General features: G+C 32.3%; 1 protein-coding gene across 4 annotated transcripts in view; it reads left to right on the top strand.

Annotated features, from left to right (window-relative positions):
- LOC106457342 (myotubularin-related protein 14-like) overlaps nt 1-12,917 on the top strand; it is a 77,255-nt gene that overhangs the window by 6,334 nt on the left and 58,004 nt on the right. For all 4 annotated transcript variants that reach the window (XM_022383231.1, XM_022383229.1, XM_022383232.1 and 1 more), the window contains exons 3-4: nt 8,785-8,882; nt 10,623-10,743. In XM_022383231.1, the coding sequence (XP_022238939.1) occupies nt 8,785-8,882; nt 10,623-10,743 (219 nt within the window). The remainder of the gene's footprint in view (nt 1-8,784; nt 8,883-10,622; nt 10,744-12,917) is intronic.

Raw genomic sequence — 12,917 nt, 5'->3', positions numbered from 1 at the left:
TTAAATACTTTTCCTCAGTAAACCATCAGGTACTATTATACTATAGTTAGCTATAGTCTGTCTGCTTATAAGACTTGTGTGCCACTACCCATCAGGCAACTCCCACCTAATTAATGTGAACTGAACTGGTGCATGATGTCATCATGCAACAAAAGTCCACCAATAGGAGGGTGACATAACCTTGATGCACAGTAACTCCCCCTATGCACTTGCACTCATGGTAACTTCATTCTTCTCCTAGACATTGTATTGAACAGCTGGATTTAAATTTCTTGTCTGAATTCAATTTATTGAGGTTTGCATTGTTAACAAAACTTTAATTTTCATTGTGCATTCTCAAATGAAGTTGACACATACTTAGTCCTGTGTAAGTGACATTATTCACATACAGACTTTATTTCTACTATGACTTCTGGAGGTTGGTTAACTATCAGAGATATTGCAGTCATTGGATTATCACATGTTTACTGGGCCTTCTACTCCTGTCCTGTTGGCCATAATTCTTTCTCCTCAGATGGTAATGATGTATTAGACTATCACTTTAACCTGATTTGCACTTTTTATCACTACCCTCCTATATTCCTGCTCCTGACTCTGCCCTTTATCTGAGTTACTTTATTGTGCTTCAGATGGTTTGTTTTGTAGATATCTGTTCTCTTTTCTTTGCTAGTTTAGTCTGTTCTGTTTTTTTTTTTTGCTGTATCTCTCCTTACTTTGTTCCCCTGCTGTTGAGACTCATTGGGTTGGGTTACATTCCTCTTTGCTGTACCCCTTTTTACTTATTGTGTAAATGGTATTTATCGGACTACCTTTCTTTACCTGAATGTCTTCAGTGGTGCTCGTTTCTCCATAGTGACCTGGAATGATGTTATAGGATTTTTGTCCTTGTTATCTTCCCAGGTATTCTTCTTTCTTGAACTTGCCTTTTACTCCCATTTCTCATCTAAACTAATATACCCCTAACTTTCCCATTCCAGGTTCTAGGCCTTTCTCTTTTTTCTCATCCTCCCTTTTCCAGAAGTCTAGTTCATTGCTCTTCTTGTCAGTGACTCAGACAATTATGACCATGTGGGTACTCATCTCTTCTCCTGCTGTTGGTCTCATTTTCTGCCAACAGTCATTTTTAATTTCTCAACCATAGTCTCTTTCCTTGCTTTTCTTCCCACTTCCTTTTTCTCATCCTCCGTATGTTTTCTATACTCCATCCATTGTTTTTGTGTCTTCTTATTCCTTGCTCTTCTCTTTGACTTAGCATTGACTCCTTTTATATTCATTGATATCATGAGGGCATTCACTCACCATATTCAGGGTTTGTGACTGACATTTCTTTTCTTTGATGATTGACTTCTGTTAACCATTTTTGGATGATTTCCTTTTCTCACATCTCCATTCTTTTACAGGTGGCTACTTGATTGGAGGATGGACTTATCCTGAGATCTAAGTCCTTTCTCATGCCCACTCAATATTTTGTACTCTTCTGTACATTTACTTCATCTCTTGTCTCAGCTGAGTTTAGCCTTCTACTTTTTGCCTGCAAGCTATGGGTATCTGGTCACCAGGTTTTGTAATTCTAATTCTCTTCCAGAGTGAGAGGTTCTTTCCCTCTTGTGGACTCTGTCTTCCCTGGAACCCCTCATTCCATTGGGGCATGCACACATGCACCTTCTACAGTGGACCTTGTGGCTACAAAAGGTTTTTTTCATGGGTTCCATTTTTCTCATTTGTGAACCTCTCCTCGCAGAATTGTCATGGTGACTTGTTTGTGTTCATACTATTTCCGGCATTTCCTTACTGCCTTTCAAACTGGATATCTCTCTTCACCAATGCTTCCCTCTCTGGATGAGGAAAGTACTTCTGGTACTTGGACACAAGACAAATGTTTACTCCACATCAATGTACTCGATCTTCTTGCTGTTCATTGGGCATGTTCCCATTCCTGTCCGTCCTGGTGGATCACTTGATCATGTTCCACTCAGTTAATGCTATGGTCCTTTCTTGCATGAACTGTCCAAGAGACATCCATTCCAGGATCCTTTGCTTTCAGGTATTGGACATACACTTCTGAGCCCATTCACATTAGGTTTGTCTTATTGACTGAGAGCTTAGAACTCGGTGGCAGACAGTCCACATTCTACCAATGGAGTGGTCTCTACACCCCCAATTCTTTTGTGGGGTTTTGCACATCTTTACCACCCTTCTCTACTTCAGGTTTCCTCTTATTTTGTCCCCTGTCCCTCATCCTTTGGCTTTTGCTGTCGATTTTCTCAGCCAGGCCTGGTCTCACATCTTTCCATATGTCTATTCCCCTATTCATCTCCTCCCTAGGCCCTTCACTTTGATACACAACACTCCTTGTCAGATTCTATGGTTGGTGACTCTGGCCAGCTCAGCCTTGGTTTCCTCTGCTTTTTCACTTATCATTCACTCTCCTCTTTCATCTATCCAATTTCCCCTCTCAATGTTTTACCCTCACATGTCCCTTTTTCATCTTGGGATACCTCCCCCCCATCTTCATATGTTGGATTTGTTTGATCTATCGCCGATTAGGCTGGACTCCATTTGTGTGGCATTCTTGTTATATTCCTGTTGTCCTTCCACTATGTTTGTCTATCAGCAAAAGTACTGGGTCTTTCATTATTGGTGTGCCACTCCTTTACTTTTGGCTGTCCTACTGGGACCACCTTTCTGCCTTTTTACTTAGCAATTCATCCATGGTTTTTCAGTCTGCCTTTGCTGGTTATTGGGAAACCTCATTCATGGCATTTCTCCCTTCTCTGTACCACAGTGTGTTTTTCACATGTCCTCTTTACTCTTTTATGCTCCTTCATTCTTCTCTGACCTTCTCTCCCAACCTCCATGCCTAACTGAGACCTCAGTGGGATTTACATGCTATCATGCATGGCTAATTTGACTTGTTGGTTTCTTGCTTTTCTACTTTCTCTCCAGACTTATTCCCCCCCCCCCTTCTTGCCTGTGATTATCATCAATTTGTAGTCTGTGCTATGGATGCTTCTCACACCCTTTTCCTTTGCATTTGTATACTTTTCTCCCTGGCCTGATCTTTCCTTCCTAAGATTTTTTTGCATGATGATGTTATCATGCACCAGTGCAGTTCACAGTAAAGCATGTAAAATTAGGTGAAAATTGGCTAGTGGCATTCAAATTTCTTAGGCAGCTGCATGAGGAAGATTGCTGATCTGTGTGCAGAAGTATCTGTTGGAAATACATTTTCAGATTAGAAAAATTTAACTTTCTATTTCTGACATTAGCCTATTTGCATATACTACCAGGTATACAAATAGCCTGTAGAGTGGTGATGTATAATTTTGCTAGGTCATTGGTATTTTTTGATAGCAACTTAATATGTTTTTTGCCCTTTATAAGAACCATGGCTTTTTTTTTCTATTGAAACTTATATCAAGGATTTTGAAACATTGTAAATGTGTTCTCTGGGCTTTTAAGTTCATTCAGTACTTGAGTAAAGTTAAGTTAGCAAAGGTGCTTGTTTACAAAATTAAAGTATTACTGCACAAAAATACTGCTGAGCTATGGATGAATCATGATTTGTGCAATTTACTTGATTAGTCAGCATAATTATGTATGGGCATTCATAACATCAATTAATGTCATTTAAAATAATAGACTAATCAAATTTAGTTTTCCCAATCATTATTGTATTCCTATGTTCCAACTATTAAAGTCTTGTATGAAAATAATTGATTAGTTGAGTGTAACTGATTAATGAATTCAATTAGGAAACTCCACTAATTGTTCAGCTCTAATTTAGTAAGATACAGTAATCTAACACCCAATGTTTGGGTTTTAATACATCTCAAGGTCTGAAATAAAAGAAAATTCAAAGAACATATACAACTGCTACTGCAGAGTGCAAAAATTAAATAGGCTCTCTCATGTTATTCTAAGCCTCTTGCATAAATAGCCTCAATTATAACAAAAAAAAGTAATCATATTTTAATTATACCTATACAGCAGATGTCCCATTTACTGCATGAAAAATCTATTCCAAACAAAATCTATAATAAACCAAAAAGTGTTTTTGTGTATGGAATCAAGATACAACATTGATTTTAATGTAATGTAACTTTGTACAACCAAATTTATTGCTTATTGATATTGGTTGTTATGGTAATGGCCAATGCTTTTATGTGTACATGTTTTAGAACCCCACTTTAGTTGGATCATTTTGTAATTTCAGCATGCTGTATGGTGGATATGTTAATGAATAAACATCATTGTTTTGACCCAAATTTTCTTGAAATGAAAACCCATAATTGATATTAGTTCAGGTTATAAAATGATTTAATATAGCTTAAAAGTTAAATCATTAAAATTATTTGACATATGTTTGTATTGGACCAAGAGATGATGGCAAATTTGATAAATCATCTTGGAGTCATAAACGATAATTTTCTATTTGATGATAACACAGGCCTGCTATGGTTTTATTGTCTTGAAATGTTTACATGTTCTACAGTAATTCCTGTACACTGAATTGGAAAATGATATCCATTTTCCTCCATCACATACAGGTTTTTCACAAAACGTCATAATGCAATACATAAAAGAATGACCACAACACCTAGTTTTGAGACTAAGAGATGTAGATTTCACAAAAAAAAAATCAGGATGCGTATTTGTTTGACACCAATGTTCTTCCCTTTTCATCAGTTTGCTTGTATTTTTGTTAACAAACATAATAATAAAAAATGTTCATTGTGGTAAATGAAATAATAACTTGATTGAAATAAGAGTTTTTTTTTTCTTCCCAATTTGTAAAAATCCTTAAGTGATAGAAAAAAAAAAGAGTATTATTTTCAAAATCTGTGTAGCTGAATTATGGAAGATCTGTCATTAAAACCAAAACAACTTTTTATGAAGTTTAAATTCGCAGGCCTGTGTAATTATTTCTTAAATAACAATATGTTGCCCATTGCTACTATAGTTAAGTTTGTAAGATCATTCACGTGTATTCTTATATTAGCATAAATACAATTGATTTTTCATGCTAATACAAAAAAAAAAGTTTGTGGTTGGAATAGATATTTACTTTTTAAAGTTCTATTATTAAGTGTTTTATTAAACTTCGAGTTTGAAAGTACATACAGTGTGTTTGAGCAGTTTTGTATTAAGAAAAAAAAAATGGCTGAGTAATTTTTGTTGTGCTATTCAATTTATACAGTAATCAACAGTGAATAAGCATTTTTACATGGCAAAACAAAATTTTTGTTTAAAACCATATTTACTTTGGATAGTTTAGAAATTAATGTTGTAAAAAGAAACTAAGGACACAGTTGTGAAACATAAAGCCTTCTTGAAATTTTCTGCTCTTGTTTAGCATGTGTGTACATGCATTATATGATTAAGTAGATAACACTTTAAAAAGGAACAAAATCGATCATGAGTAATTAATATTAACTTTTGAACACTACAAATTCCCTTTCTTAGGTAAAAACTAAAAATCCACCCAGGTATGGGTATTGCTAATTGAATATACTTTTTTTACTTGTCAAGTACATTTGTAGAATCTGTCTTTAATGTCAAATTTTGTGAACATAAATGTATGTGAATTTATTAATTCTGACATCTATATACTACTAAAACTCAGAGATTGTTTGTTTGCTTGTCTGTAATTAAATACAGCAAAAATGGTGCACAATAGTGCCATATTTGTAATGAAATAAGAATAGAAACAGAATGAAACAAGTTTCGTTAAAATCGGGCCATGGGTTACCGAGCCAGCCCCATTTTTTGGGTCACTAATTAAATTCAGCAAAAACGGTGCACAATAGCGCCATATTTGTAATGAATTGAGAATAGAAACAGAATAAAACCAGTTTTGTTAAAATCGGACCCATTTTTTGGGTCACTTTTATAAAATTTCTAGATGAATTTAGGTACACTAGATGGCGCCACATATCAGTTTATATATATTCGTTTTCCACATGATGAATCAATTAAAAATATTTTTTATACAACAATATATGCAAATAGAAATTAAATGATGAGATGAAAATGTGTTATAACTGCGTGTAGAAAGAACAACAATAAAATGGACCTACAATATTATTGACTATTTGCAGTTATGGAGACGAGGTAATAAAATAAAAATCAAGTCGAGAACAACAATAAAATTTTATAAATGAAAATCTCTCGCCAATATTGGCTATTATATTATTTTCCTGTCAATGTTCCCATCTTCATTAAAAGGTGTAAGATGACAAAAACAAGATCTTGAAGAATCTATCTATTTACTACTAAAACTCTGAGATTGTTTGTTTGCTTATTTTCTCAGTCAAAAAATCATTCACACTACCGTTTGAGCTCTTTACGAAACTTCATCGGGCCACGGGTTACCGAGTTAATGTTGTTTTTCGGGTCACTTTTATGAAAATTTCTAGCATGAGTAATTTTACATCACACTACTGTTCTCGCTCTTTATGAAACTTCTTCGTTCAAATATATTTCCCTGTTAATGTTCCCATCTTCATTAAAAGGCATAAGATGACAAAACAAGATCTTGAAGAATGTGCCTTGGTTATGATAGGTAATTCGAAGAAAAATAAAGTGTTACTGTTTCTTATTTGTAGAAGGTTTAAGAGGAAATATGACAACATAATGAACTAATTCATCACAATACCTGAAAACTCTGACTTCACTTTTTTGAAAAATGAAATGGTCTTTATTTTTACTCCCAATCAACAATCAAATATCTTTTCTTGAATTATGAATAACATGAATGGATTGAAATATTTAATTAAATTATCTCAAAATAAACCTTCATTTCAGTGCAAGATTGAAATTAGCTTGAATTCTTCATAACATCTGAATAGTGGGTGACCCTTTGGGTCACAGGTTGTCTAGTATAATTATAAAAACAGGCAATTTGTAGTAGAAAAATTACATGTTAATCACCTAGCTCTATAACCAAGCACAGTGTTTGTTAATCAAATGTTAAAGTAACAGCTGGATATAAACATTAACGTTTGGCTTGGATTAACCCTTTGAATATAAAAAAATGTGATGATCAATAAAGCCAATCTTTTTTTTTATGCTTATAAACGTTTTCTGACATATCAGTAATGTCTAAGATTAGTGGATATTATAATAAAATACCAAATTGTGACCTTATGCAATATTGCACATGGGTACTTGTTTTGTATTTCACATGAATCCTGAAACAAAAAATAATGACAAGTTTCTCCATATGTTTTTAATATGGTGTAGTTATTGATAACTTTAAAGAAAAGACAAAGTATGCCAGGTTTTAATCTTCAAAAAATTGCTGGGTGAAGGAAAAATATGCAATATTGCATGTTATCTTAAAGGTCATGGAAGTGTGAAGCCCATGTTTTTGACAAAAAGCTATGGTGAAAGAATGGAAGCTCACCTGAAAACTATACTGTTGGCAAGCTTAATTTAATAGACTTTCTGATATTGTAATGAAATTATGAACTATTTTGTTTAGATATACCTTTACAGTACTTCTAAGTTTTGTGTGTAAGAAAGCCTGTTTCAGAAGTATATCTTTTAAGTTATATATGTAAATCTAAACAAGCAACACCTCTGATACAAAAATTACTGAACTTGAATCCAAAATATTATCATATTGAAAGTTTGACCCCTGAGTTACTTTTTAATTTGTGATCTTTGAATTATTTGAAATCATAGTGATATTCTATTAGACACTAACCCTAAAGTAAAATTGTAATTAAAAGAATTTATGATTACAAGACTTTATGCAGCCATAGCACTAATGTTGTTGTATGTACTGTGTTAAAAGTCACTGTCCACTTAGTATGCTAAATAAATAGTAAGTCAGGCTGATTTAATTTGAATTTTTTTTAAAACAAATTACAAGGATTGTCATTAAGAATTGTAATAAAATTACTTTAGACAGGACATATCTGTTTTATTTGATACCTTCCATTTGAAATAAAACTAATTTGATGTATCCGTTCAACAGGAAAAATGTTAATTGCTGTTACATACATATATGCCATTAATAACCCTGAGTATTTTAGAAATTTATAACCACTTCTAGATCTCATTTTGAAAACTGTTTTCCTTGTAAGTATAGAAAATCAATATTCAGATTCCTAATATGACACCTGTATCTATTTTTGAGATGATCTTACACCTAGTCAAATATGTCTATTTTTCATTTTGTGGGATGATATCATTTCATTGTAACACATATTTGACATTTCAGGAGTAGTGAGGAATATAAATTCTAAAATATTCATGTGTTTTCATCAGAGAAGCACCAATGATACAATTTCGGAACTTTTTGCCCAAAATTAGCACAATTGATTATCAGTTGATTACAGTATCTACAAGTTTATTATGTACAGAGTTGTGTTTTACATTTATGTTTCTAGTTAACCTTGTGGTGATATATAGCCTAGAATAATATTACAGATGTATTGAATTGATAACAAACACTCTTTTAAATTATTATGCTATTCTAGAAAACCATCAAGGCATCTTAAGGTTAATGGTAATGAATACGGTATCTGACCGTATCTCTATATCTATGTATCTGTCTTTCTATCTATATATATCATCCATTTATTGATCTATGCATCCTTATACAAAACCCATAAGGTTGTGACATCAGATTCTGTATTTAGCTCTGTATGTTTTTGAAAGAAAATATAGCATACAGAATCATTTTTTATATCAAGTCAAAGTTATATTATGTTTGGAATATGATTTTGAAACCTTCTGCTGTATTATTCATATTATTTAATTTTATGTTGCTAGTCAATTTCCAATACCCATGGAGAACTCACTCCTACATATCCTGCCAACATAATAATACCAGAAGAGTTGCTTCCCGATAACAGTCATTCAAATGACAAGTAAGTTATTCTAGATTGAAAAAACTTGAACTATTCATGAAAATATCTTTATTGATTATACTGTATTGAGGGATCATAGTATTGGAATATTTATATTGATCAACTGAATGTATATATGATTATATAATGTCACTGAATGAATATGTTTGCAATGCATCATTTAAGTATGTTTTATGTTGTAGTAAATTAAAATTTTTACATTCCATGCTGGTTGCTCACATTACTAGATGTGAAAGTTCTGTATCAAACTAAGTAATAGGATGCAGTGCATAAAATGAAGGATCTGCATTATACAAAATGAAATAATCTGTATCTAACTCAGTTATATGTTTAAGTTCTGAAATAAACTAAATTAATAGCCCTACATTGTATGAAATGAATGGTTGTTATCATACAAAATAAAAGGGTCTACTTCATATGAAATGAAAGTCTTTGCAGTGAAGTACATGTGATTGAATGTTTTTAATAATTCTAAACTCTGTACCAAACTAAATCAGTGGCTGTCATTCCTTTGAATGTAAAATTTTACACTCTTTCAAATGAAACGCTCTACACTAAATGGAAGTATGTTCTGCATTTTATTTAGTGAAAAGCTATGTTCATTTGAATTGTTCTAATCATACTAAGTTAAAGCTTTATATCATACTATAATTATTAAAATGTAAGGCTCTACATCTTATTGAACTAGATGTAGATCTGCATCATACTAGATGTAAGGTTCTTTATCTTATTAAATTAAGTGCATATGTTCATCATATTAAATGTAAAGCTTTTCATCTTATTGAATTAAATACAGACCTACATCATACTGTGTGTTAAGTTTTGCACTTTATCTATTTAAATCTAGTTCTGCATCATACTAAATGAAAGGTCCTGCATGATATGAAGTTAATGGTTACATTTTACTAAAAAAATAGTTTTGAATTTAACTAAATTGTATGTATTACAGTTAATGATAGTTTCTAAATCGATACCTCATTTGTTCCAAGGTTTTGTTAAACTTTAAATACAGGTATGTTTTGGGTTCTTTTTTATTTCTTTTGTTGGTTAAAGGCTTGTGTAGTTAAAAATGGATTTTGTTAAGTATAATGTTGTGGTAATGAGGGTCATTTGTAATTTGACATTGTGTGCATATATATATGAACACAAAAAATTATAATTTTTGGATTATGTGCATGTACTCATTAAAGATGTTACTGCTATAAATCCTTTTTTTTCTGTACTGTATGTGTTAATGTGTCATATGCAAGCTGCTTTAGTATTTCAGAAACTTAACAAAGTATGCTTAGAATTTAATGCCTTGAGCTTGTGTAGAAAAATTTATAATGTTCAATTGAAGTACATAAAGTACTAAGATCAGTGAAATGGTAAGTGCTTTCTTATGAGAAGATATGCAGATTTCAACAGTTAAGATGGTTTATTCAAATTAGTTTTTAAAAAGCTCATGTTGTTGGATCTGTTTATGAAATTGTGAAACATAAAATGTCAGGTGTGATAGCAAATATTGTAGAAGAGCGTACTTAAGTGTAAATACAAGCTTAGATTTCACACCCAGTGTCAGTGCTGTTAATAATGCCTTGAAACAGATCCATTAAAGTGTATGTTTCTTTTTTTCATTAATAACTTCTTTTGATAACATTCTGAAATATAAAGTGTTAGGTTGAATTACTAATCATCCAGACAGGTTTAAACAACTACCAGAATTTATTTTATGTTTTGTTGCTGATATAAATGTGGCAGTGTACGTAGTTTGAGTGACAGCCTTTGTGATGAAGGAAAACTCAGGGATATGATGATCAAAGCTCGTGTTGCCCGGTGCCGAGCACGACTTCCACTGCCAGTTATTCTGTTAGATGGAAAGGTAAGACGTAACTTCTCTATCTTACTGTTTCACCAGCTCTTCTGAATAATGAGTAGTTTAATTAAAGAAAATATTAATCAATAATATATGGTGTTAAAATATATTAATATAGTATGAAAAAATAAAATCTTTGGCCTAATTTTAATGTAGAATGACATCAATGAAATTGATGAATTAGATTTCATCAGCTTAATCCAATTCATTCAGTAACAATTGTTGTCAAGTAAGATGCCAATATAATTAGTGCTTCAGCAACTACTATGTCTGTCATATCCAATCTGGCCTGAAGAGCCCTGGTATTGGGTAAAAGGTTTGTCGGGACTGGATAGAACAGTTTTTGTGTGGTTGACATATTATTATACACAGTTTTTTTACTTTCACTCAGAATTTCTTATTAATAATAGTTTATATGAGTTAACAATTCAGTAATGAATAGTGTTTAAGGCAAATTATTCAGCATAAACCAATTATTTATTATATAATCATTTTGTCAGCATTCTCTTAAGAAACTATAGAGTCATAAATTATTTTAGTACCATTTGAATTTTTTTCTTATTGTTTTATTTTGCCAGCTTGTATAAACTATATTAAATGTTACTGATGTGAGTAGTCTCACTCATTTGTAATTAAACATAGTCATAAAACACTTTTCAAAACATACTCCTTATGAAATGGCTCTCATGAGATTATCACTTTGTAATATGATAATATGTAACATCTTAAAAATGATGATTAATGTCGTAAAACATTCTTTAATAGAAAAAAAAAGGTGCTGTTTGTGTACTTTCAATGTTTAAATGTAAACAACAATAATGAATTGTAGTGATAACATTGAAAAAAAAATTTGGTCTTAAACCATGTTGTTTTGACTTTAAAAGAAATGAATAGAAGGTTACTTTGTAACAAACATTATTATTATTTCACTTCTAGTATTCACTTTTAAGTCTTTATCATGCAGTCCTCTTGTTTTAGTATAAGTGGTTAGTGGGCTAATTTGTGTTATTCAATATTAGAGCTAGTGCTGCAAGTATATATAATATTTGTTATAATGTTTCAAAATAAAAACTTGTTTGGAGTTGTCTTTATATAATATTACAGAGAATGATCTAACTCAAGTTATAGACTTTAAGGGAAGAGACAACAAATTATTTGCTACTGGAGAAAACCCAAGTGATTTGGGGTAATTTGATGGTGTTGATTTCAAAAGTGTAGTCAGAATTTGTCCATTGCCTCTAGATTTTGAGTTATTGTAATATCTCAATATTTTATCAGAACTATGTGAAATACCATACAATCAACTCAGTACAATAGATTTATGCTGTGAAATTAAGTTTGCTTGGACAGTTTAATGGGTAAAAGGCATAAATGTTTGATAACTTCAAACATTGACTCTAGTGTATTGGTGTAAAATTCCAAATATACTGTTCATATATGCTATTTGTTTTCGATATAATTGTAGCAAACTGCACCACTTTTGCTTCATTCCCATGCTCACCTGCTCCACCCAGGAGTCTCGAAACCCTCACATGCTCAGTTTGCTAGAACATTCAAGAAGTCCCTTGACTGAGCATTAAAGAGGTGGAGTTAGATGCCTCTCTCTCTCTCTCAGTTACTTCTTACTCACTCAGTTGGTTACTTCTCCTTGCTCTGTGCACAGTCAAAACAAAGTCTGATCTTCTTCCTCACATAATGAAATTCTGCAAAACTTTGTTTTTTAAATATTTTGAATTCTAGTTCAGTAAACATTAATGATGAAAGTCTTCTGGATATATCTGGAAATCCGGATATCTCTAAAAAATCCTGAAAACCTCCGGTTTTCTTCCGGAGAAATACATTTTTTAAAATTATTTATCGGATTTTGGTGTTCCATGCCATAGATAAGCGTTTATGCAATCGCGCGGTTTGTTTACATTTGGCGACAGGGCGCCGCCATTTTGTAGTCTCGCAATGCTTGCTGGCGTGTACGAGACCTTGTATGCTTATAATGCAAACTTCGTGTCATGTGAACGAGATTTTATCTCAAACGTGCTTTAGAAAACGCGGTCATTCTTTTGTGTACCTTTCTATTGAGGAGACAATTGAAGAGCTTTAACTATTCAAAGGTGTTTACCGAAGCGATAATAGATCAAATGAAATGTACAAACAAGTAGATAGGTCGGTGAATATCTGTAGCA

The sequence above is a fragment of the Limulus polyphemus genome, unplaced genomic scaffold (genome assembly GCF_000517525.1).
Source record: "Limulus polyphemus unplaced genomic scaffold, Limulus_polyphemus-2.1.2 Scaffold319, whole genome shotgun sequence".
NCBI classification, from domain to species: Eukaryota; Metazoa; Arthropoda; class Merostomata; order Xiphosura; family Limulidae; genus Limulus; species Limulus polyphemus.
This window is presented reverse-complemented; position numbering and strand designations above follow the sequence as displayed.